General features: G+C 45.8%; 1 protein-coding gene across 4 annotated transcripts in view; it reads right to left on the bottom strand.

The window, feature by feature from the left end:
- Window positions 1–5,093: 5,093 nt before the first annotated feature.
- The window catches only part of LRRC20 (leucine rich repeat containing 20), a 78,805-nt gene continuing 58,764 nt past the window's right edge, over window positions 5,094–25,134 (bottom strand). For 3 of the 4 annotated variants that reach the window (XM_088670249.1, XM_035138430.3, XM_035138431.3), the window contains exon 5: window positions 5,094–10,442. In XM_088670249.1, the coding sequence (XP_088526375.1) occupies window positions 10,297–10,442 (146 nt within the window). In that variant the 3' untranslated portion in view covers window positions 5,094–10,296. Of the gene's footprint in view, window positions 10,443–17,368; window positions 17,422–25,134 lie in introns of those variants that run through there. The other variant, XM_088670250.1, reaches the window with a different exon arrangement.

Below are 25,134 nucleotides of genomic sequence, written 5' to 3'. Positions count from 1 at the left end.
GGCTCCCATAACTGCTCAGAGTATAAACACTGGCCCCAAGTTTGACTGCAATGGCACTTCTCCCAGCCAGAGTCCCGATCACCCAGCCTGGTTATAAATCTTTTAATGACTTGCAATTACTGACACGGCACTTGGGCCAGGTACGTAACATATGGCATCCATCACCAGAGCTCCCACTGGCCTCCCTTTCCTTCTGTTCTCGGACATTGCGTTTGAGGCAAAACCAATATTTGTGGCAGCCAGTCGCAGCTTTGCGCCTGAAGGCAAAGGGAACCGATTAATTGCGTCTGGCTTGTTTTGCTGCTGCTTAATAAGAGCACTCAGATGATTTGCCTTAAAGGTATGTTTTGGCTCACGGCATTGCCAGCCCAATGTTTATCCTGTAAAGCAGCCAAGCCCATCCAATAAGTGGCTGGATGCGTATCACAGCTACTTTACATGCCAAATGAATATATATATATATATATATATATATATATATATATATATATATATATATATATTAGATAGAGATAGAGATAGAGATAGATACAGATATATAGATCATAGAATCATAGAGTTGGAATAGACCACAAGGGCTATCCAGTCCAACCCCCTGCCAAGCAGGAAACACCACCAAAGCATTCTTGACATATGCCTGTCAAGCCTCTGCTTAAAGACCTCAAAGAAGGAGACTCCACCACACTCCTTGGCAGCAAATTCCACTGCCGAACAGCTCTTACTGTCAGGAAGGAAGTTCTTCCTAATGTTTAGGTGGAATCTTCTTTCTTGTAGTTTGAATCCATTGCTCCATGTCCGCTTCTCCGGAGCAGCAGAAAACAACCTTTCTCCCTCCTCTATATGACATCCTTTTATATATTTGAACATTTCTATCATATCACCCCTTAACCTTCTCTTCTCCAGGCTAAGCATACCCAGCTCCCTAAGCCGTTCCTCATAAGGCATCGTTTCCAAGCCTTTGACCATTTTGGTTGCTCTCCTCTAGACACGTTCCATATCCTGGAAGATGGATATAGATGATATAGATATAGATATAAAAAGGTAAAGGGACGCCTGACTGTTAAGTCCAGTCGCAAACGACTCTGGGGTTGCGGCTCTCATCTCGCTTTACTGGCCGAGGGAGACGACGTTTGTCCGCAGACAGCTTCCGGGTCATGTGGCCAGCATGACTAAGCAGCTTCTGGCAAACCAGAGCAGCGCACAGAAACGCCGTTTACCTTCCTGCCGGAGCGGTACCTATTTATCTACTTGCACTATTACGTGCTTTTGAACTGCTAGGTTGGCAGGAGCTGGGACCGAACAACGGGAGCTCACCCCATCGCAGGGATTCTAACCGCCGACCTTCTGATCGGCAAGCCCTAGGCTCTGTGGTTTAGACCACAGCGCTGCCCGCGTCCCAGATATAGATATAGATAGGCTTAATAATGGGTCCACTGTGTATTCTTTTTGCTCACATTCCACAATGGTTACGACGAAATCAGGATTTCCTAGGGCTGGGGATACATGTTGCTTTGAAAAAACAAAGCCAGCTCATGTTTCTGGTCCTCATGGCTCTGGAAAATAATTAGAACACAGTGCTGGCTCCAGGTTTCGTGAGGCCTATGCCCCACCCCTCCCCCGCAAATGGGCATTTCCAAGACACTGTTGCCTACTTCTTTTCCTTCTCCCTCTGGGCCCAAACCATAGAAATGCCCAGCAGGAGAGGACAAGGCTAGCATTTCCTCACACTTGTCACTGCATGCATGCTCAGAGCCAGCAGGTGAAGATCAGCAAGGACAGTAAAGGGGATGTGCGGCAGGACTAGGAGTCTTCAGAGAGCGGATGTGAGGACCCTGAAGTGGTGTGTGGGATTTTGCAAGTGCCTAACAATGTCCACCTGTGATGTCGACCCGGCATATACATGTAGCATCTGTAGAAAGGCTAGAGGGTGAAACCTCTGCGCTTTATTCTCTCCTCTGTTATTCACCGCCTTTGTCCCCCGTTTCCCATGAGCAAACACAACGTCTCTTTTGTTAAACTGGCGGAAAGGTGCAAAATATGCCGTTCAAAACAGGCAAACTGCATGTGCAGATTTACTCAGATGTGAGCACTGTATGTTTTGTCCAAGGGTTCATTAGCATGAAACTCAAGATTTCTGAAGGAGGAGGAGAGCGAAAGCTATATTTTGCCATCTGTGGAGCTGTTGCTAATCTTGCTGAACCTAGCGAGGGTTCCAGTGATTTTAAAAACAAAGCAAAATATCCAAAGGTCTGCAGTGTTGCAGGGTGGGGTGGGGCAAGCCTGAAAGGGTATTGTTTGTGGGCAGCGACGGAGCTTCATGCTCCGCCACCAGGGGCGGAGAGCAGGTGCGCTGCTCCCAGGGACGTGTCGCGCATTTTGGGGGTGGGGCAGGCAGCACATTTTGGGGGCGGGACACACATTTTGGGACGGGATGCGCCATGCGTAGGGGTGGGGTGCGCCATGCACAGGGGCAGGGCATGCATTTGGGGGGCGGGGCGGGGAGCCGCGATGGCACCCCTGGGATCGTGCCGCTGGGGCGCCCCGCCCCCACCGTCCCTATCTTCCTATGCCCCTGTTTGTGGGTATGTTAAAAGAGATCAGTTTAATTTTGAGTCCTAACATCTGCCAGCCCTTTGGGGCTCTTTGGTCAAAGATGGCTTCCATTCCCCCAGAGACCCATAAACACAACATGATGCACTTTCTGTGGAATGTTAGTGCAGAATGCCACCCCTTCTTGTTCTACCCTAGGGACTGCTCAAGGCAGGCGTCACTCTGCTTTCAGTAAGAAAGAGAGTCCTAACGCCCTTGGAGGTTGACAGGGGGCATCCCAGAAGAGGGCATTCTCTGTGGCAGCCCCTGAATGGCGGCTTTCCCTCCCCAGAGAAGTGCGTCTGGCATCTTCACTGAAAATAAAATAATAATTAAGAATAATGTAGCTTTTGACATCGGCCGAAGACACACCCTTTACCCAAGCCTTTGATAACTCAGATACGTACATATTTTTAGGGCCTACCCAATTCTTCTGATGGTAAATGGTTTCCACTGGTTTTTAATGTTACATTGCGTTGGCAGGGCATGAGAGTCTTAACCCCAAGAATAGCTCAGTTGGTAGTGCATGAGGCTCTTAATCTCAGGATCATGGGTTCGAGACCCACGTTGGGCAAAAGATGACCCTTGTGTCCCCTTCCAATTCTACAGTTCTATGATTTTATGCTGTAACTTATTGTGAAGGGTGGTTGATGATGATGATGTTGATAGTCATCTTGTCTCTTGAGTGGCTTGCAGATGCAGGATAGCTTCCATTTGATCAGAACCCCACCCTCCACCCACCTCATTCTGGCATTGAGAAGGCGGCTTCCATGGGCATGAAGGACAAGCAGCATGACCAATGTCACAACTACTTTGATCCTAATTCTCCATTCTCAATCCCACCCCTTCTCCAAAAGATAGCCATTTTGCCACAGGTGTGACCCACCTTAGGTAAGCTTGTGAACTGCAAGTCATCAGTTGAAGACCAAGAGGTGTACTAGGCAACTGAAATGCAGAGGAATACTGTACGTCCATCAGGCATGTAGCTGGGTTTTCCCCAGTAAAAAAAGAAGAAGCACACAATGGGGAATTCTACAGTGGATTTCTTGCTGGTCAACTTGACATTTAACTAGTTTGCTTTTCAAATGCCAGTTGAGAGCAGGCTAGTATGACCGCTGATTAATGACCTTTTGCAGAGCTTTGTCTAGGCTAGGAAGAATCATTTCCCCAAGAACTTTCGGTATTTCTGAAGAGTTAAGTTCCCTCTGTGATAAGAGTAGAGTTTGGGGGTAAAAGTTGTTGCCTACATACGGACAGGAGTGCGGGAGATGAGGGAAGGCTGGTGCTGTTGGCTCAGGGACTGAGCCTGCTGCATCCAATTGGGGGTTAGCTTAGGGAGGCTTGAGCCCACTGCCCGCCAAGAAACACACCTCCTCCCTTTTTGCCAATTTCTCAGTGAGAAGGGTCTGCAGAAAGGGAAGTATTGCGTCCTGGACTGGTATTGCTGAATATGATAAGGAAAAATGAAGAGGTGAAAGGTGGGATCAAAACAGTATAAATCAAAAGCCTTTGCAGATGATTTAGTACTGTATTAACTTTACATGCTGTACTGTTTTTAATATTCGGTTGGAAGCCGCCCAGAGTGGCTGGGGAAACCCAGCCAGATGGGCTGGGTATAAATAATAATAATAATTATTACTACTACTACAGAATCCGGAGACCAGTGCAGTTAAAGCACTGGAAATAATTCAGGAATTTGGACAGCTTGCAGGGTTTAAATTGAATAAAGTGAAAACCAAAGTATTGGGTAAGAATTTAGCACCAGAAGAAATAAATAGTCTACTACATGAGGCCACAGGTTTGACGTTTGTTAAAAAGGTGAAATACCTGGGAGTAAATATGACTGGGAAAAATATAAATTTGTTCAAAAACAATTATGAAAAATTGTGGAATGAAATCAAGAGGGATTTGGATATATGGTCAAATTTGAAATTATATTTGATGGGCCAAATATCTGTGATAAAAATGAATGTATTGCCAAAAATGTTGTATTTGCTTCAAGCATTACCTATTGTTGATAATCTAGGATGTTTTAAAGAATGCCATAAGGTGTTATCAAGATTTATCTGGCAGAGGAAAAAGCCAAGAATTAAATATAAATTGTAAACGGATACTTTACTAAAGATAGAGGAGGTTTTTCCTGCCAGACTTAGTTATATTTCGAAGCAGCAGCTTTTTGCTGGATGAAAGAATGGTTTTTACTCAATAATACCGATGTATTAGATCTGGAAGGTCATGACAATGCATTTGGTTGGCATGCATACTTGTGGTATGATAAGACTAAGGTTCACAAAGGCTTTAAATGTCATATTATTAGAAAATCATTATACAATGTGTGGAAAACATATAAAGATCTGCTAGAAAGGAGAACACCCAGGTGGATTTCACCTCTAGAGGCTAAGACACATAAAAAATTGAATTTGCACACCCCAGACCAAATATACTTCCAATATATTTCCACACCAAATATACTTACTGAAGAATATAATTTGGCCTGGCCTTACTTGCCATGTTCTTAATACATGATTTTATTGCACTGGCCGCACATTACAAGCTGTAGAATGACTGAGAAGTGAGTGATGATTCTGAAATGCAGGGGTGGTGGAAAGCTAATCTAAAAGATGTTTATTATTACACTGCAGCCCCTCAGCTGCTCTTCACCCTGTAAAACTCACCTTTGCAGTAGATGTGGGAGTTAATAGTGGTTCATTCATTCCAGATGCCATCCCATAATTGTAGGGGGTGCAATTTAAACTTGAAGTGCATCTCCAACATACTCATTTTCTAAAGCACGAAAGAGCAAAACTCCTTACAGTCAAATTTTAATCGGTGGAAATTCAGAACCAAAGGGTGGGATAATGATTGCTTGACCTGACAGCGTAAACCTCTCCGCAAATAAAGCCAAATAAATGCTCAGTAAACTATGGACGCGGGTGGCGCTGTGGGTTAAACCACAGAGCCTAGGGCTTGCCGATCAGAAGGTTGGCGGTTTGAATCCCCGCAACGGGGTGAGCTCCCGTTGCTCAGTCCCAGCTCCTGTCAACCAAGCAGTTCGAAAGCACATCAAAGTGCAAGTAGATAAATAGGTACCACTACAGCGGGAAGGTAAACGGTGTTTCCGTGTGCTGCTCTGGTTCGCCAGAAGCAGCTTTGTCATGCTGGCCACATGACCTGGAAGCTGTACGCCGGCTCCCTCGGTCAATAACGCGAGATGAGCACCGCAACCCCGGAGTCAGTCACGACTGGACCTAATGGTCAGGGGTCCCTTTACCTTTTAACTATGGACAATGAATAATCTCCCTGCAAACTTGTGCAAGCCAATCGGGATGAATGCTAACCAAACAGGAAATGACCCTGGTATTTGTTTCTGGTTTTGTGGCTTTATTTCGATTTATGTACAGTGCCTAGTTTACAGTTTCTTTTGCAAACAATAAATAACAATTACAGAAAGCCGACAAAATCAGTGGCACGCTGTTAAAACTCTTGGGGTAAATCATTTAAAAAACAAACAAAAAAACCCCTCAATAAACTAAAGACTAACATTAGGAAGAACTTCCTGACAGTAAGAGCTGTTCGGCAGTGGAATTTGCTACCAAGGAGTGTGGTGGAATCTCCTTCTTTGGAGGTCTTTAAGCAGAGGCTTGACAGGCATATGTCAAGAATGCTTTGATGGTGTTTCCTGCTTGGCAGGGGGTTGGACTGGATGGCCCTTGTGGTCTCTTCCAACTCTATGATTCTACGATTCTGTGACTATTGATGGTGGGAAGTGGAAAACCTGCTGTTTCCTGAAGGTGTTTAAACTCACTGTGCTGTGGAAGATTGGGGTTATTTGCATTTTGCAGCAAACATTTCCCCCAGGGGTTGCATGTATAGGACGAAACATTCATAGAGTCCACTTGGGCAAAGGGTGTTACACAAAATCAAGTCCTATAAATGGTAGGAATGAGGTGTTTGCTCATTAGGCACCCTTGAACACAGGGCCAGTGGAAATATAGTAGCTTCAGCACACAAATCTGAGGTGGCCCAGTGAGATCCCAATTCTGCACTGTGTGGCAAGCGTCTGAATAGGGCTAGCATACTGCACTTTCTTTGAAAAGTCACTCCTGAGAATACATGCATTTTTAAAAGTTCAATTCTGTTCATTTGTGTCTGAATGGGGACAATGGTTTTCCTTTTCCACTGCAGGCATTAAATAACACAAGAACCTTAGTATTATGAGCAGTTGCAAATTACCGCTGCTGTAAAGGGCATATAGTTAAACGTAAACTGAACTGTCACAGATAATGGGCAATATCCAACAAATTTTTCCGCTAGCGCAAGGATTGTACTAAGGGCAAGAGGACCCCTCTTCCCCCCCAATCGCTGTCCCCAAATCTGCTCAAGGAGGTTAGGGAGCCTCCAAGAACAAATTCAGGGGGTGGCAGTGGGATACTTCACACAAAGATAAATGTGACAATTGAGGATCACCCTTGATGCGGCTGATTAAGTGGACTTCTGCCCACAAAAGCTTATGCTGAGATGAAAATTGCTAGTCAGGTGCTGCATGGCACTTTTTAATTCATGAGAATATCTGTGTGCTTTCAGGAATCCTATTTTTATATGTTGTGTGTGCGCGTGTGTGTTATAAATCTTCCTTATCACCTCAGTGTCTACAGTATTTCATTAGGCCCCCTGATCCCAATTTGTTTGTTATTGTCCTAGAGAAAAAAACCTCCCTAAAAAAACCCCAAATGGGAAACAACCAGAAAAAACAATAGACCTTTCCTCTCCGGCAGCAACGTAACTGATGAAGGACCTTCAACAGGGATAGGAAAGCTTTTTCAGCTCAAGGGTTGCATTGCCTTGAGGGCAACCCTGTAGGGACCACAGGCCTGTGTGTGAGGCTCAGAGACAGATGTGGGCAGAGCCACAGATGTGATTCTTCCCTTTGTACAGTAGGCTACATTCCAACCTTGCAAAAGCGAGAGGTTTATCTCTATACTGCCAGGCAGGTGAAACTTTCGCAGTTTAAGGACCCAATCGAGCCAGGCAAAAGCAGTCGAGAGCGTGGAGCACGAGTCAGTAAAAATCAGGGGGAGAAATGTTGTAGCTTGGGGAGCTTCCTGAGCGCTGGATAGATTTGGCCCTCCAGACCTGAGATTCCTCCCCATTGTCCCTGAGGAAGCAAAGGTATAAATGAAGAACCCCCCGCAAAACAGAGAAGTGGAGCAGTAGCCATGAGCTCTTCTCTAAAGCATGCCGTTCTTTCCCAGAACTGAACTAATGTAGTGTTAATGCTTCCTCCATCATCTCTAAAATGGCACAGTCAAAACAGTCTTGGTATCTGATCTGGAAAGCAAGCAGCCAGCCCCCATGAAACCAAGATAATGGATACAGCACTGTGAGATAAATTATGTACACCCCCCAACTGCAAACATAGAAGCTGTTTATCTGATGAAAGATTAGAGTTTTTGCACCTCTCCATTTGGCTGTGCCCCAACCTCTGCTGCCGCTTTTCCTTCTCTGATGCCTCCACCCAGATCAGCTCTTTATCTATCTACATTATCACTATCATTTTAGTAGTATATAGAATTGCTTTAATTAAGGAGTATTGGGAAGGTTGGAGGGGGAGGGGTAGCAAAGCATGCAGGGTTAAGGGGCACTGGATACCTGAAGGAGCGTCTCCACCCCCATCGTTCAGCCCGGACAATGAGGTCCAGCTCTCAGGGCCTTCTTGCGGTTCCCTCACTGCGCAAAGTGAAATTACAGGGGACCAGGCAGAAGGCCTTTCGGTAGTCACACCAGCCCTGTTGAATGCCCTCCCAACAGATGTCAAAGAGTTAAACAACTTCATAGAAATCTGAAGGCAGTCCTGCTCGGGAAGCTTTTAATGTTTGACGCTGTGTTTTACTTGAAAGTCTCCTAAAATGGCTGAGGCAACCCAGTTGGATGGCAAGTTATAAGAAATAAATACTACTACTACTACGACGACGACGACGACGACGACCATTTAGGGATGGACCGATCTGTCAGTTTCTCCTGCTTTCTCATTTTCAGAAAGTATGGATTGGATAGGGCTGCACGAAAATGCCAACGGAGCGAATGTCTCCCCCATCCTTGGCCATTTGTAATATGATATTGCTCCGAAGCTAACTCAGGGGAAAGTTATCTGTTCATACACACACATTCACCCACCTGCCTTGGAATAAGATGAAATTAAAGACTCAGGCTTAAGGGCCTAACAGCACATTATATCAACCATGTAACAGTGAATCATGTTTTTTGAGATTGCAAACAGATGCAGAAAGGAGGGTGGATTGGTTGTTATTGCTTGGCACTGTAGCATGAAGGGAGAGGAGGTTTAAGCCTTCCATCCCCACCTATCATCTCGGTAAACAGGTGGGTACACGTGTGGACTTAGAGAAAACTACTCAGGGCAGAGATGCAGCAGTTTCTCCCGCCTTTCGAATCCCAAAGCCATCCCAGTGCTGCAAAGTACTTCTTCATCTATCGCTATGAAGCTTGTGTTGTGTAGTGGACCAGATTTCAGAGGATTAGGCTGTTTATTTGCCAAAGCAGGAAGTCTGTCAATCACATGCTGAAAGGGAGAGGGGAACAACAGCCTGTGGGGGTTGCAGCAGAGGAAAATAATTTCCAAGAAAATCCCATGGCTATAGTGCTGAGAAAGAAAACAAAGAAACCCCAAGCTGCAACCTAAGGTCAAGTCACTATGCTCCAACTAATCAAAACCAGAAACTGAGCACATGCAGCATTTTAAAGGGCTCTTTCAAAACCAAACAAACAAAAAGCAAGCAGCTTCCATAAACATGGGACTCTGTGGAGGAAGGATGAATCTGGTAGTTTTCCACTGACAAGCACATAGCAAGGCTTTCCCCATGCTTAAGGGCAGTGTTTCTCAACCAGTGTGCCTCCAGATGTTTTGGGACTACAACTCCCATCATCCCTAGCTAGCAAGGCCAGTGGTCAGGAATGATGGGAGTTGTAGTCCCAAAACATCTGGAGGCACACTGGTTGAGAAACACTGCTTAAGGGTATAAGCAAAGGGGTACTCAGCCACTCACAGCTCAACATGAACCCCCTTCAGCCAAGGGTGTGTGGGTATATGAGAGAGAGAGAGAGAGAGAGAGAGAGAGAGAGAGAGAGAGAGAGAGAGAGAGAGAGAGAATGGGATGCAGAAGGAATAAATCGCCTGAGAGATTTTGGAATCTGCTGCTTTCACGTTGCACAGGTCAGCAAGGTGGAATCTAGACACGTATAAAAAAACGCTGTGAAACTGTTTTTAAAAACAGGTTGGGCTGAAATTGCCATCAACCTTATCCAATGGTCAGGGACAATGGGAGTTGTAGTCTAGCAATATCTAGAGGGCCACACGTTCTCCACCCTTAAAATATTCTGTTCACACCTTTGTCAGTCCAGGACTGGAGAGACCGTTGTATGTCCTAGGAAAGCTGAGAAAGAGAGCCGTTTTTCTTTGCAGGCACGATGTGCTTTCAGTCTATCCACAGTTTAGCAGAGATTTGGTTCAGCAAGGACCACCGTGATTTGGCAGGAACATCATGCTTCCTGCTCCTTTGGAAGCCCACGAAACCTAACACATGCAGGAGCAGCGCAGCCTTAGGAAAGCATCCTAGCTCAGCAAACACTGCCTTCTCTTTCCCTTTACAGCCATGCCTGATTACAACTACATGCCCCAAAGTCCATCGCGTGTCAGACTCTGGGGACAGCTGGTGATGTCAGGAGGTCAAATTTGATCAGAGGCCTGGCGATCACTCGGATCTCGTCATTTACAGGGTTTGACTTGAGGTTCACACTCTGCAGAGACTCCATGGTGGCCAGCTTCTCAACAGGCACATCTGTAGCGAGGAAAAAGAGGGATGAAATCAGTAACATCCGAGCCTGAATGCCAGCCACCAGCATGTTAGACATGGATAGCAGACATTCTCCATTAAATCACCGTAAAAGAAACACAAATACGATTGGACACTTGCTCAGCCAAATGCTGTGAAAATGAGGCATGTATTCACAATATTAATTTATTTAAACGGAGCAGAGAGACGTACTAATTGGCAAACAGGGCTGCAGCTTGGTGGTACAATATAGGATTTGCAAGTTCGTTCCCTGGCGTCTCCAGACAGAGACAAAGGCTCCTGTCTGAAATAATAATAATAATATAATAATAATTTATTATTTATACCCCACCCATCTGGCTGGGTTTCCCCAGCCACTCTGGGCGGCTTCCAACAGAAGAATAAAATAATCGATTAAAGATTAAAAGCCTCCCTAAACAGGGCTGCCTTCAGATGTCTTTTAAAATCTGGTAGCTGTTTTTCTCTTTGACATCTGATGGGAGGGCGTTCCATGGGGCAGGCGCCACTACTGAGAAGGCCCTCTGCCTGGTTCCCTGCAACTTGGCTTCTCGCAACGAGGGAACCGCCAAAAGGCCCTCGGCACTGGACCTCAGTGTCCGGGTAGAACGATGGAGGTGGAGACGCTCCTTTAGGTATATTGGACCGTGGCCATTTAGGGCTTTAAAGGTCAGCACCAACACTTTGAATTGTGCTCAGAAACGTACTGGGAGCCAATGCAGATCTTTCAAGACCGGTGTTATGTGGTCTCAAGGGCCGCTCCCAGTCACCAGTCTAGCTGCCACATTCTGGATTAGTTGTAGTTTCCGGGTCACTTACAAAGGTAGCCCCACGTAGAGCGCATTGCAGTAGTCCAAGCAGGAGATAACCAGAACATGCACCACTCTGGCGAGACAGTCTGCAGGCAGGTAGGGTCTCAGCCTGCGTACCAGATGGAGCTGATAGACAGCTGCCCTGGACACAGAATTGACCTGCGCCTCCATGGACAGCTGTGAGTCCAAAATGACTCCCAGGCTGCGCATCTGGTCCTTCAGGGGCACAGTTACCCCATTCAGAACCAGGGAATCCTCCACACCTGCCCGCCTCCTGTCCCCCACAAACAGTACTTCTGTCTTGTCAGGATTCAACCTCAATCTGTTAGCCGCCATCCATCCTCCAACCGCCTCCAGGCACTCACACAGGACCTTCACCGCCTTCACTGGTTCTGATTTGAAAGAGAGGTAGAGCTGGGTATCATCCGCATACTGATGAACACCCAGCCCAAACCCCCTGATGATCTCTCCCAGCGGCTGCATGTAGATGTTAAAAAGCATGGGGGAGAGGACAGAACCCTGAGGCACCTCACAAGTGAGAGCCCAGGGGTCTGAACACTGAAACACTGAAGAATCACCTGTAGTCTTCAAGGTTTTCAGATCTGGGATCCACCTTTAGCCCAAACCTGTACTGTGGCAAGGCTCTATCTCTTCCTTCACAAATGACTGTAGCTGGTGTGCCAGCAGGAGCTGGAAAGAAGCGTTCTCTACCACTGATGCAACTTGGGCCTTTAGTAACAAAGGTGGATCAAGAAGTACCTCCAAGCTCTGTACCTGTCCATTTGATAAAAATGCAGCCCCATCCAGAACAGGGCATCTAGTCAGTTCCCAGGCCTGAGAACCACCAGTCCACAGCACCTATCTTGTGAAGATTTAGTAAACCACTTTAAGGGTGGTGGTGGTTGTTACAATCAAGCCATGTATAAATCTTATTAAATAAATAAATTCAGCTTCCGTTTATTGGTCCTCACCCAGTATATTACTGATTCCAGTATTTCGTAAGCCTTTTTCAATCAAGGCGTCTCTACCTGAAGCTCGTCTAGCCAATTTCTGCAGTGTCCATATTTAAAGGAAAGAGCCTGCTGTTTGGACTTGCACTGACAGCCCGGCAAGAAGTAAACAAATGAAAGTAACTAGCCAAGTTAACTGGCTAATGTGACTCTAGCGCCGTGGGGTGCAAAGCCCTCTGCTGTGAAATAAATCTGCTGTTGGAAAGCAGACTCAGTCTGGCAAGTGAAGGAAATAGTTCACATCACTGAGGGGGGAAAAACACACATGCTATAATGAGTTTGTTGCTGGCAGCTTCCTGCAAATACCTCACTGCCTCCAATGAAAAACATCCATAGGGCTGCTTTTCATTTTACATTTAATAACCCCCCATATGCATGTTTAAAGCTTCTCCCCCATGTTTTCGCTCAAAATGACATCAGATAAACCAACCCACATACACGGGGCTTGCTCCACTCACCAACTCCCAGACATTAATATTTCCCCTTTTGTGCAACTGCTAAGTAAGCTCTGGTTTCGCTTTCCCAACCCCGTATCTGAGGCCGCTTCTCTTTTATTCTGCAGCCCTGCTTTGCAGCCATTTTTCACCCCTATGCCCATGCTCAGGACCAGATTTAGGTTTGATGAGGCCCTAAGCTACTGAAGCTAATGGGGCCCTTTATATGTCCAGCTGTCCTTTGCCAACAACAAATCACCACTGTTTTTCATGTTGAATGTATGCTGTAGGGTAATTTATGGACCTAATAGGTATCTAAAGTCATTTGCCACTGTTGCTGTATGTAGGTGGGTTTTTTTATTAGCTTTTTATCTTATATTTTGGAAATGTACACCCACTTTTTTTTCTTTGAATTTTTTGGGGGCCCCCAAGAGAGTGGGGCCCGAAGCTACAGCTTGTTTAGCTTATACATAAATCCGGCACTGCCCATATTTCTCACCCCCCCCATTTTGTGCAACACCCCGACCTTGCACACAAACTATCCCCATGGTAACCTCCTACATCTTCCTCCTCTCCCAACTACTAAGCACCCTTGTCACCTTCCATTCAGCTATGTAGCTGGCATCCCCTCCTCTTCTCCAGAACCTCTCATGCCCCTGCTTTCACCTTCAACCCAACTCCCACACCTCCCTTCCTTCTGCACCCGCCCCTTGGCACCTCTGCCCCACCTCCACCCACCTCCTCAATTTTCTTAACTCTCCCTTGCACAAAGACCACCCTTATTTCCATGTCTTATCCTCTCTCCTATTCTGCAGCCCCCTTTGCGCGTGCGTACACACACATTCTCTCTCTCTTTCTCTCCATGTTGATATACCCTCCTGTATCTGTAAGGTGACTGCAAATCTCTTAAGAGTGAACCTGTCCGGTGTAGCTTGCCCAGTTAGAAAAGGTTTGGTTCAGCTGGTGGAGGATGCTGTACGTAAACAGGTGTTTGCTCCTTAATAAAGCATCACTTCTAAAATACGACATAGAACCTAGAACTTCGTGATGAAGGCAATGCCTGGTACCAGGAGTGAAATGCATGACTGTGGGAAGGTACTATGGGATATTTGAAGCTAACAGGATGGAGCTTTTCACAGCTAACTTCTCACAAACTTTGTTTCAAGCTAAAAAATTTTTTTCTTCCAGTAGCACCTTAGAGACCAACTAAGTTTGTCATTGGTATGAGCTCTCGTGTGCATGCATGACAAACTTAGTTGGTCTCTAAGGTGCTACTGAAAGGGGAAAAAAGTTATTTTGTTTCGACTACGCCAGACCAACATGGTTACCTATTTGTTTCAAGGTGTCATTCACACCTTCCCAGTGTCACCCCGTGCCCACTTTACTCACACGCCTGCCACTGTTTAAAATGGCCCCACCATTTTAAACTTTCATTTTGCTTTCATCTTCCTTTATCCAAACCTCTGCTGTTGTTTAAAACTGCCATTTTATTTTTTTATAATTTTTATTAAATTTTCTGTTTTACAACTTCAAATAAACATTTTACACACTTAAAAATATCTAATAACTTCCCTTATTCTATTTCCATTGTTCCTTTTGCATATCTTACATCCCTGCATCTTTTACAATCACCATTCCATTCGGTTTTCCACTACTGCATCTGTCAAGAATTATTTGCTCTGTTGAATTTATCTTAATGCTGCCAGTGTTTTCAGCTGCGCACAGTTATTTTCCATATACTCAATAAACGTTTTCCAATCTTCTTTAAATGTATGTTCTTCTTGCTCTATCATTTTATATACAAGTTGTGCATATTCTGTCAACTTAAATTGCCAATCCTCTTTAGTTGGGTAAAGCCGCCATTTTAAAAGCTGCCTTCTCTTGTGCTCTCCTCCCCACCCCACAAACTTCATGCAAATCCAGACAGACCCATGCAGAGCTTGTCTGAGGCCTTAATGTTATAAACTCAAAGAAAAAAATCAGGTCTCCCTGGCTTTCTTAGTCCTCTAAAGTCTGGTGGGGGGGGGGGCTCTGCACGGGTTTGCCTCCAGGGGCAGGGGCTGTGTGATAACAGCCTTAAGTTTTTATGTATATAGGAAGATATAGCCTCTAGCTGTACTCAGATATCTATTTAGACTTGCTAATTTCTTACTGCTTCTGCTATCTCCCAGTATTCTAACAATGAGAACTGAATTTAAACACAGTTAAGGCACTAGGGGAAAGACCATTGGCTGATGCAAGCTATAGTCCTCTATGCACCTACCTGGAAGTAAGCCTCTTTGGCAGCAAAGAATAGACGTGAGTAGGATTGCACAATTACTAAGTGTAAACAAGGCCGTCTGCGGAGAAGTTGGGGGTCCATCACATGGATACTCCTCCAACTCTCCTGCTTCATGCTCAACACACACAGGCAGAGGAGCTTACTTGTAATGAAGAAAGAGATATTGATTCGGGAAAGTAGTGCTACAGACTTGGCAGCAGACATGGAGTTCAGGAGTTCAAGGGTTCAGAAAGCATACAAGGTGTTCAGATCTGGATGGAAGCAACCAAGATGTCCCAAAGAGTTTCCACACCCAGCTTCTAAAGAGAAGATGCTTCACTCAGGAGACTTGCTCGCTTTGTAGGAATATTGTAATTACAACCGTGTGCTCCTCTGAGGTGGGGGCGGGGGTTTGGCTGCCATCTGTGGAGGCAGTGCCTGGTTCTAGATGAGAACACTGTACCCTCTCGTTCAGGCTCTGCTCGTTCCCTGCTGCCTCCTCTGTTGCCTTGGCTGCCCAAAGCCCTCCCCAAACTCCAATGAGACTCTGCCCTGCAGGGAGGTTGGAAGAAGAAGCTGGTATCCCTGCTCCCTATTCTGGGGAGAGCCAGTTCTGTAAGGTCCAAAGGCTAACTTTTGAAACATGCTTTTATCATCTCATTGACCTTGACACAATTAAGGTGACACAATGAAATGCACCTTGCAGCCCTTCTTCTTCCTCTCCTCTTCCTCCTCCTCCTCCTAGTTCAAAATAAAATAAAGAATTTGAAGGCACCCAAAGGTATGTGAGGGGACAGATGACTGGCTTCACAGGCCTTTCATTGCTCCTTCATAGGAAAATTTGCACATTAAGGCACAAAGCTCAGGTGATGGCTTGCTGTTTCTTCAATGCCACAATGGAAAATAAGGAAGAGAGGGCTGGTTGTTTGTCTGGGGAGAAATCCATGAATACTCTCTCAAGGTTTTTGTCTCATTCTGGCAATGTCAGTTTGACTGCACCCATAGGCATTGTAGATTTTATGTTATTTACTCTAGATAGGCTATGTGGCATAAACAGTAATGGATTATGTCCCACATTTTCCTTGTAGTAAATTATGTTATTTACTTTGTATGTTAGTTTGGCATGGGCCTTCGGACAACAAACACATGTGACCCAACCATCGCTTTGATAAAACCAAGTGCTTTCAGCATCAATCAATCAAAACCTTTATTGGCATCATTTACAAACATTTAAAATAAATAGTCCAGTGCGATCACGTCACCAACCCATCAGTACAGTCACTTGCCAAAAGGGAGGGGAGGCCAGCAATCTATTTTACCCCTGTGGGTCTCCTACAGGGGCAGGATCCTGTAATGTACTTCGACAGCAAAAGATCAAATTAAGGAACTCAGCTACAGTCCTGGTACGCTCCTGGTCTCTCCCCTGTAATAGGAAGCGTGTAACCTCTATCTCCGGTTTCCAGTTTGGAATACATACCGGTAGTTGATCCAAGTATTGCTGGTGGATATCAGCATACATTTTGCATTCAAGGACCATGTGAGCCAGAGTTTCAAAGTGCTTTCACTATCCTTCCCCCTCAGGTTTTCTTACTTAAAATACTACAAAAATGAATTAGAAAACAGATACAGGATTGCTGGCTTTAGATTTGTTGTAGAAAAAAATTGGGGATCACTTTTGTAGCTCAACTCCTCAAGGAGTCTCTTATGTCCATGATCAGTCAGAGAAGAATGGATAGAGGCAGGAACCAGTAGAAGGAAAGCAAGAAAGATCTTTATTTTCCTGTTGCAACAGAGTTACCTCCCTACCCCCCTTTCCAAGGAGGTGATGACCCCGAACAAAGGTGTGCAAGAACTTTTAAAGACTTTAGAAATGGCCCAACCCCTTGGCTAAAGACAACCCCAAAACATCACACATGCATCACAGACAGAGACTGTCTACAACAGAAATTTGAGAGTGTGGCTTGTCCTTTGTCAAGATACCTGATAATGTTTGGTGATCACCAGTGCTTTTTTCCCTTAAAAAACGTTTAGGGGTACTCTCATTTTCCTACTCATATTGAAATACTGCTGCTCAATGAGGCCAAACTTAGATTCACAAAATTTATAGGGGTATGCGTACCCCTGAGTCCCCCCCCCCAGAAAAAAAACATTGGTGAGTGGTGACCATCCCACTTTGGCCAGTCTGGGTTATTCATTTGAAATGGTAATTGGCACAGCTTGATTGCAACAAGACCTCTATGTGGTTTACAATATTTAAACAGATTTAACAGAGATTCAATGCCATCCTTTTGGAAAGAAAATCAGCTTTGGGAGGGGGCAATTTTGAGCAAAGGAGCAGTGCAGGGAAGAAGGCGCTGATCACATTTTCTTTGTTCAAAATTGCCTCCCCAACCAGTTCTCCCTCACCCTTGGTTCAAAATGTAGCACAGAATACTTTGGGATGCAAGGAATCTGGAATGGAGAAAGGGCAACAAGAGAAAAAATGATTAAGTGGCTAAGTACCTGCCCCCACTAGCAACTTCTCTTCTAAAAACTGCCCTCCCTAAGGCTGTTTTTCTTTAAAAATTAAATAAGCCGTGGTGCCTTTAAGTGTGTTTGCACATAATACAATTACCCCCTTCTGCACTGTACTATACTGTACTGAACCCAGATATGTACTATTTATTCACCCTGTGGCATTCATTGGTCTGTCTCTCGGTGCCTGTTCATCCTCCACTAAAGGCCCTTAAATGGTGAGGTCACACCCAAGAGGACATAAATGAATTCTGATGGGTTTTCAGACACTGCAATAGATTCTGACTTCCCAAATGATATTTGTCTTGCAATTCTTTTCAGCCCTTTGCAAAATATTGCACTTGCATCCTCTAAGCCACGGGTGTCAAACACAAGGCCCGGGGGCCAAATCCGGCCCGCCAGACCTCGTCATGTGGCCCGCCGAGCGCCCCAGCCAGCGGGACCCAGCAGTGGGACCTTGCTGCTGAAGCGCCACGCCAACAAAGCGCCGACAAACAGCTGGGGCCGGGGAAATGCTTTTTGCCCCTGGGTCCCTTCGCGCTCTTTTTTGGCGCTGAATCAAGGCGGCGACCCCCCTCCCTTTCTTTCTTCCTCTCTCTTGTTCTTATTCTTTCTTTCCCTCTCCTTCCTTCCTTCCTTCTTTATCTCTGTCTTCTCTCCCTCTTTCTTTTTCTTTCCTTCTTTATTCCTTCTTTCCTACTCTTCTTTCTCTCACCTCTTTCCTTCCTCTCTCCCTCCTGCTCCCTCCTTCCTTCCTTCCTTCCTTCCTTCCTTCCTTCCTTCCTTCCTTCCTTCCTTCCTTCCTTCCTTCCTTCCTTCCCAACTTTCTTCCTCTCCCTCATTCTTATTCTTTCTTTCCCTCTACTTCCTTCCTTCCTTCTCCCTTTCCGTCTTCTCTCCCTCTTTCTTTTTCTTTCCTTCTTTATTCTCTTCCTTATTTCCTACTCTTCTTTCTCTCCCCTCTTTCCTTCCTTCCTTCCTCTCTCCCTCCCACTCCCTCCTTCCTTCCTTCCTTCCTTCCTTCCTTCCTTCCTTCCTTCCTTCCTTCCTTCCTTCCTTCCTTCCTTCCTTCCTTCCTTCCTCTCCCTCTCCCTCTCCCTCTCCCTCTCCTTCTCCCTCTCCCTCTTCTCAGAAACATAGGATGCTGTTTTATACTTCTGGCCCTTAAACCCTGGAACCAGGAGAGCAGCTCCAGTGAGTCAACCTCAGCCAGTCCCTTTGGTGAAGGGTGGTGGCTCACTGGCAGAACATCTGTCCTGCATGCAGACGGACCCCAGCATCTCCAGGTACTAGTAGCTCTGCAAAGGTCCTGCATGAAACCCTAGCGAGCCTCCACCACCCAGTGCAGTTACCAAAAATCATTTTTCAATAAATTGTACAATAATTGTACATTTGAATATTTACTTGCCATTATTCTGACTATGTTTCTGCTTTCAGAGCTAGTTATTACTTACATTATTACAGAAAACAGTAATAATTGAATGCAGTGACAATAATTTATGATAATAAAGAGTGGACACATAGTCCTACAGATACAACCGGCCCTTTGAGGGTGACCAAACTGCTGATGCGGCCCCCGATGAATTTGAGTTTGACACCCCTGCTCTAAGCTATGGCAGAATGACTGACAGCCTTGCCTGAGGCCAACAAACTTTTTTTTGGGGGGGGGGAGGGTTTGAAAGAATGGAATCCTACCTAATGAAGGAAATTCGAATCACATCCCTACATTGCAACAATGGCCTGAGGCTACCAGCTTCATGACGCTAACGAGCAGAAAAAACTCAGCTGCCCAAAGTCAGGAAGTTCAGCTACTTTCCGTGTCTGCCAGTTGGTAGGGATTGCAGAGCCAAGTTTCTGGAATGGGAGAGACTCAACCACAACAAAACTTTAGACAGTTCTATGGATGCCAGGATCACAGGCAACACAGCCAACTTGATCCCCCAAGTTCCAGCTTTTTTGGCATGTAATGTTGCCGTGCTGGTAGCATTTGAAAACCTAATGTTTCAACAAGAGTTAGCGATTCCAAACGTAAGTTTTTATAAAGTTTCAAACAAGCCTCTTTTTTTTGCACACCCCAAAAGCACACATATCCAAGCATGGCTCTGATCCACCACTGGAGAATATAGAGGATTCTGGGCTGTGTATGGGAGCCTGCACTCCAAGCATTAGGATAATACAGCAAAAGGCTATTGTTGGCCCTCCTTTGACAATATCCATCCATGTTAAGGTCCTTTCATTTAAAAAGTACATGCAACGGAAAGGCTACAATGTGAAATGAAGCTGTTTGAGATTCCAGTCACTCCATTCCTTCTCCCCCCTCTCCCCCGTTTTCTATTCCTTTATACCCATCAGCCCGCATTCTCTGGCCACTGAGCATGCTCAGTCCTTGTTCAGCTGCTTTTTGGTTCCCTCCCATATGGTTCCTCAGCCCCCACAAATTGCTTTTGTCCTTCTGCAAACCCTGGTGGCAGGAAGGGCTGTTGATACCTCTCTCTTGAACAGGGAGCAGTTCTATATTGGCCACATAGGCAATGGCGCTCACAGTCTGAACACTGGGAATAGAGGGAACCAGTGGGATCGGCAACAAAATGTTGCAGCGTGTCATGTTGCTGTTCAGGATACTCCATTATCATTTCCTATCCCATCTGGTTTCCTACCTCCCCACCCCGACAGTGAGTCAACCATCAGTGGCCACCAGTCTTCAATGGGAAGTGTTGAGAGTCTCCCCCCGCCCCACGGTGTTTTTTCTAAAGCCTTTTTTTTGGGGGGGGTGTTACATTTTCAAAACCTTTGGTTTCCCCAAACTGGCTGATACACTCCTCTTTTGCAGAGGTAGTGCCATTTTGGACAAGCATTCAGAGAACTGGGATTGCTATTATATATGGGAGCGGTTATTTCTTTCCAGCCTGTGTCCTTCTCTAGAGTAGGCCATCAGTTTTCTTTTAAGAAGCAATGGTGAGCTGCTGCACAATGACAAGGCTATTTGTACCCCACTTTCTTAGCAAAAGTAACCCTTCATTACCTGGGGATTGAATATAATGTTTCTGATGCCAGATTCCTGCAAGAGTACAGCTTCTTTCAAAAAACAACAACAAACATTTGAAAGGACCCTTATGGAGCCTGATGGTACACTTACTTGTTCTGCCCCCAAATGCTATTATTATTTTTAAGATTTTTTTTTAACCCACTCGAAAGGGTCCTGCTTAATGGCAGCAGATCAAAGTGCCGAGAAAGAATATGGTATGTTTTTGTCATTTTTCTTTTCTTCGAGAAAACAAGGGCAAGTGAAGTCCAGCAGGGACCTGCTCTCCTAGGCAATCAAGGATAAACTTCAAAGCAGCACACACAGGCTCCTGCAGGAATTACGTGAACTCCCAAGTAGGATTTTGAAAACTACAATTCCTCACCCTGTCCCAGCTACTCTTGAATATGTGAATACCGTAGCCATGGTGTTTAACTATGGGTAGCTTTAGAATGTTGAGATTTGGACGTCGACCTTCTTAAATCAAGAGTTCAGCTTAGAAATCACAAGAGCTGAAAACAATATCTGAAGGTTTTGTTTGGCGGACGGATCTACTTGTGTTTTAAGTCTATTGTGTTTATGTGTTTTAAGCTTATTTCCTACAATCACGAAACCTAGAAACTTAATTTTAAAATGGAATTTTTGAATTCTCTGTATGTTTCAGCATGACAAGCTTTCAGGCCACTGAAATGTGTCTTGTAGTTTGTGATTTGTCCACCTCTGCAATACGATTTAGGGCTCCTTCCATTGCTGATATGATCGCCTGTGCTCAGTGCCGGATTTACATATAAGCTAAACAAGCTATAGCTTAGGGCCCCACTCTCTTGGGGCCCCCCAAAAAAATTAAAGAAAAAGAAAGCTGGATGTCCATTTCCAAAATATAAGATAAAAACAAATAAAATAAAACTTTTGTTATTGTCAAATGCCAATGTGTCTGCATTATTAAGCTTGTTATGAATAAAAATCATTTTAAGTTAGAGCTTAATAATTATTTCACTATTAATATTCTTCTTCTTAATTGTATTTCAGTTCAACAATTACTTTGATAAAATACATATTTTGTTATGTACAAACATGTCAAGGAGGGAGTCGTTCGCATGCAAAACCTGTGTTCTGTCACCAAGCGACGACTCGTCCCCAATGTTGGGTTTAAAAGGGTCCCATCAAATGCAGAGTTTGCAACCCATGATTGTCATGAGTCCTGTGACGGTGTCCTGGAGGGAAGGGTCAGATCTTGAAGAAAAAGTGGGAGGTTGGGGATTCAATTGGATGACCTTGGAGAAGGGTCCAGCAGGTTAGTGGGTTTGGGCTGGATGAAATCTAGGAGGCATCTGAGCTGGAAGGGGGGTGGGGAGACAGTGATTGAGGGAGTCAGGAGTTGGATTCAGGGGAGGGACCAAGTGGGTTGGCTGGCAGAGAAGTGTTTTTTAAAAAAAGACAATTTATTAAATTTTCCAATTAAACACATTTAAACAAAAACAAACCATACAACCACAACCACAACACAACAACACGTAATAAACATAATAAACACAAAAAACACAATTTTTCTTCTTCTTAGCATCTAATTAATTATTACAATTTTCTTTGCTCTGCCGAGCTTTGACTTCCCTCCTTCCCCCCAATCGGTTTTCTTATCCATTCCTATCTCACAGTTCCTTTATTCCTTCTACTTAAAGTCAATTTGTAGGATTTATTTCAATCCTGTGAGTGTCTTTAAACTTCTACAGTTCTTCTCCATATAGTCCACAAATTTACTCCAATCCCTTTGGAACTTTGACTCTCCCTGGTTTCGGATCCTGCTAGCCAGTCTTGCTAATTCCGCATAGTCCATCATTTTCGTCTCCCACTCTTCAATCATCAGTAACTCCTCGGTTTCCATTTTTGGGCTAACAAAGTTCTAGCCGCAGTTGTCGCATACATAAATAATACTTGATCTCCTTTCACTATCTCTTGTCCTATAAGTCCTAATAGAAAAGCTTCCGGTTTGGGGGGGGGAGGTGTATTTAGGCTGGCAGAGAAGTGTTTGGCCCATGTTAGCAGGCACTCCTAGTCAGGCACCTCCTAGGGCACAGTCTCTGCCACTACTGGCTGTCAGCTGGGAGTAATCCAGACAATGTGCTGGCCCTGATGCCACCTCCATAGGCTAGGACATAGAGGCACCAGGGCCAGTGCAAACAAACCCCATAGGCTCAACCCTATGAGTAAAGAAGGGCCCATTTGCTTGCCTAGTCCCAAGACTGAGCCTGCTGCTGAGCCTGCTCTACTCTTCTAAAAGGAGGTGGAAGGAAGGAAGGAAGGAAGGAAGGAAGGAAGGAAGGAAGGAAGGAAGGAAGGAAGGGGCACATCACTCATCAATCTCTTCACATCTTCACCATGCATCTACGCCTTTCTTGTACCTGCTACACCTTGCAACTAGTTTCTTTCCTACATACCAATCTGATTTACTCATTAAAGACTTTGGCAGGAACAGAACTGAGAGTTTGAGTTCTTCATCTGGTAATGGCCAGGACAGGAGGACTTTTTAAAAGCATGACACCTGTGGCATGGAGCTCTTACACAGGTAAGGGATTCTGGTAGCAGTGCATGCAACCAGCATCGTAGCCAAGCTGGACTTCAAGTTGTACAAGGACCAGGTGCCCTGATGAAATGAGGACTATGAATTTAAATGACTTCCCTCTCTGCTCCCCATCTCTCTTCCATTTGCTAGCATGGAGTAAGTTCTAGCATGGAGACACAGAAGTTAATAATAAAATCAGTCGGGGCAGGGGGGGGGGAGAATAAAATCAGTCTGTGCCATTCAAAGTCTTAGTAATCAGGTAGCATAAAGGCAAGTTTTTCCTTCTTGCTTTTTGGCAAAAGTTTCAGGAGATGTTTGCCTTCATAAATCATAACAAATTGAATAGTGATTTCCTTCCATTATCAGCCAGTAAGTCATTTCAACGGCTTATTTTATTATTTAACAGTGGTAAGATCCTCACTGAAAGCTTTGTATCACTTCATAGACAGATGTATTGCCGGGGAGCCATTCATGGGTCCTTTCATCCTTGGAGCTACCGTGTTTCCCACATTTTAAGACACCGTCTTATATTTATTTTACCCAAGAAAATAAGCCTATGGCTTATTTTTTGGGGGGGTGTCTTTTTAATTTTTTTTTAACTGTAATTACGGCAGCCAGCGTTGCTGCTGCTGGGTTCCGGAGGCAGCCTGCAGGGTCGGTGCCCAGCTGCGCCGGTGCTGGACACTGGAGAGAGCAGGAGACTGAGCAGCCACTGAGGAGCTTGCGGCGCCGGGGCTTGCGGGCGGCTCTCGCCTTGCCGCCCTTTCTCCTGCTCCCGGGGGAGACGTGGCTTCTATTCCCCATTGCCAAGGAAACAGCCCGGGGGAGAGACGCCAGAGCTGAGGTGCCCCCCGCCCGCGGATCCCACGTGCCGCCGAAAACGGCAATGCTTAGGGCCCCCCACTCCTCGCCCGAAGTGGAGTAAGGCCCCCCGAGCGATCCAGGGCTTGCTTCCGAATGCGCAGGGACAGGGCTGCGCTGTTAAACTCTTTGCAAACTCCTTGCCCAAAAGAAAGCTGTCCTGCAGAGTGCCGGATCGAGGAGCCGGTCTGCAGAGTCAGCGCCCAGCAGCGCCGCGCGGAGCACCGGATCAAGGAAGCGGCCTGCCGGGTCGGCGCCCAGCAGCTCCGCACGAAGCACCGCCTCCTCAATCCAGTGCCGCGCTGCTGGGCGCTGACTCTGCAGACCGGCTCCTCAATCCGGCACTCTGCAGGACAGCTTTCTTTTGGGCAAGGAGTTTGCAAAGAGTTTAAGAGCGCAGCCCTGTCCCTGCGCATTCGGAAGCAAGCCCTGGATCGCTCGGGGGGCCTTACTCCACTTCGGGCGAGGAGTGGGGGGCCCTAAGCATTGCCGTTTTCGGCGGCACGTGGGATCCGCAGGCGGGGGGCGCCTCAGCTCTGGCGTCTCTCCCCCGGGCTGTTTCCTTGGCAATGGGGAATAGAAGCCACGTCTCCCCCGGGAGCAGGAGAAAGGGCGGCAAGGCGAGAGCCGCCTGCAAGCCCCGGCGCCGCAAGCTCCTCAGTGGCTGCGAGTCTCTGGCAGCGCGATGCCGCAGTGGCTGCTCAGTCTCCTCTCTCCCATGCCCAGCGCTGCTGGGCGCCGACCCTGCAGGCATGGCTTATTTTCGGGGTATGTCTTATATTTTACAAAGGCTTTAAAATCCTGCCATGGCTTATATTATGACTCCGTCTTAAAAAGGGGGAAACACGGTATCCCCACTTGCAATTGCTTCATATTACCACTGCTGGTACCAAGTGGGGATAGCTCCAAGGATGAAAGGACCCATGAATGGCTCCCCGGCAATACATTGATAGATTTTTTACAGCTAAACAGCAACTGCATTTTAGTTCAGCTTCTGAGTGGAAATGAGATTAAGTAAATTGCTGGTTCTCTTTTGTAACACACTTCACAGCAGGCACCACTGAAAAACTGACAAAGCGACTTTTACTTAGCAGGAATGCCACACTTATCCGGGAACCAGGTAAATAACATGCTGGTCAGTTTACAAGCTGCAATAGGTCGTCCTCCATGCTTGTGTTCAGATGTCATGGTTTATCATGATGGACAC

This window comes from Zootoca vivipara, chromosome 5 (assembly GCF_965207765.1).
Source record: "Zootoca vivipara chromosome 5, rZooViv2.hap1.1, whole genome shotgun sequence".
In the NCBI taxonomy this organism is placed as follows: domain Eukaryota; kingdom Metazoa; phylum Chordata; class Lepidosauria; order Squamata; family Lacertidae; genus Zootoca; species Zootoca vivipara.
The sequence above is the reverse complement of the archived record's forward strand: the minus strand, read 5'-3'. Positions and strand labels throughout refer to the sequence as shown.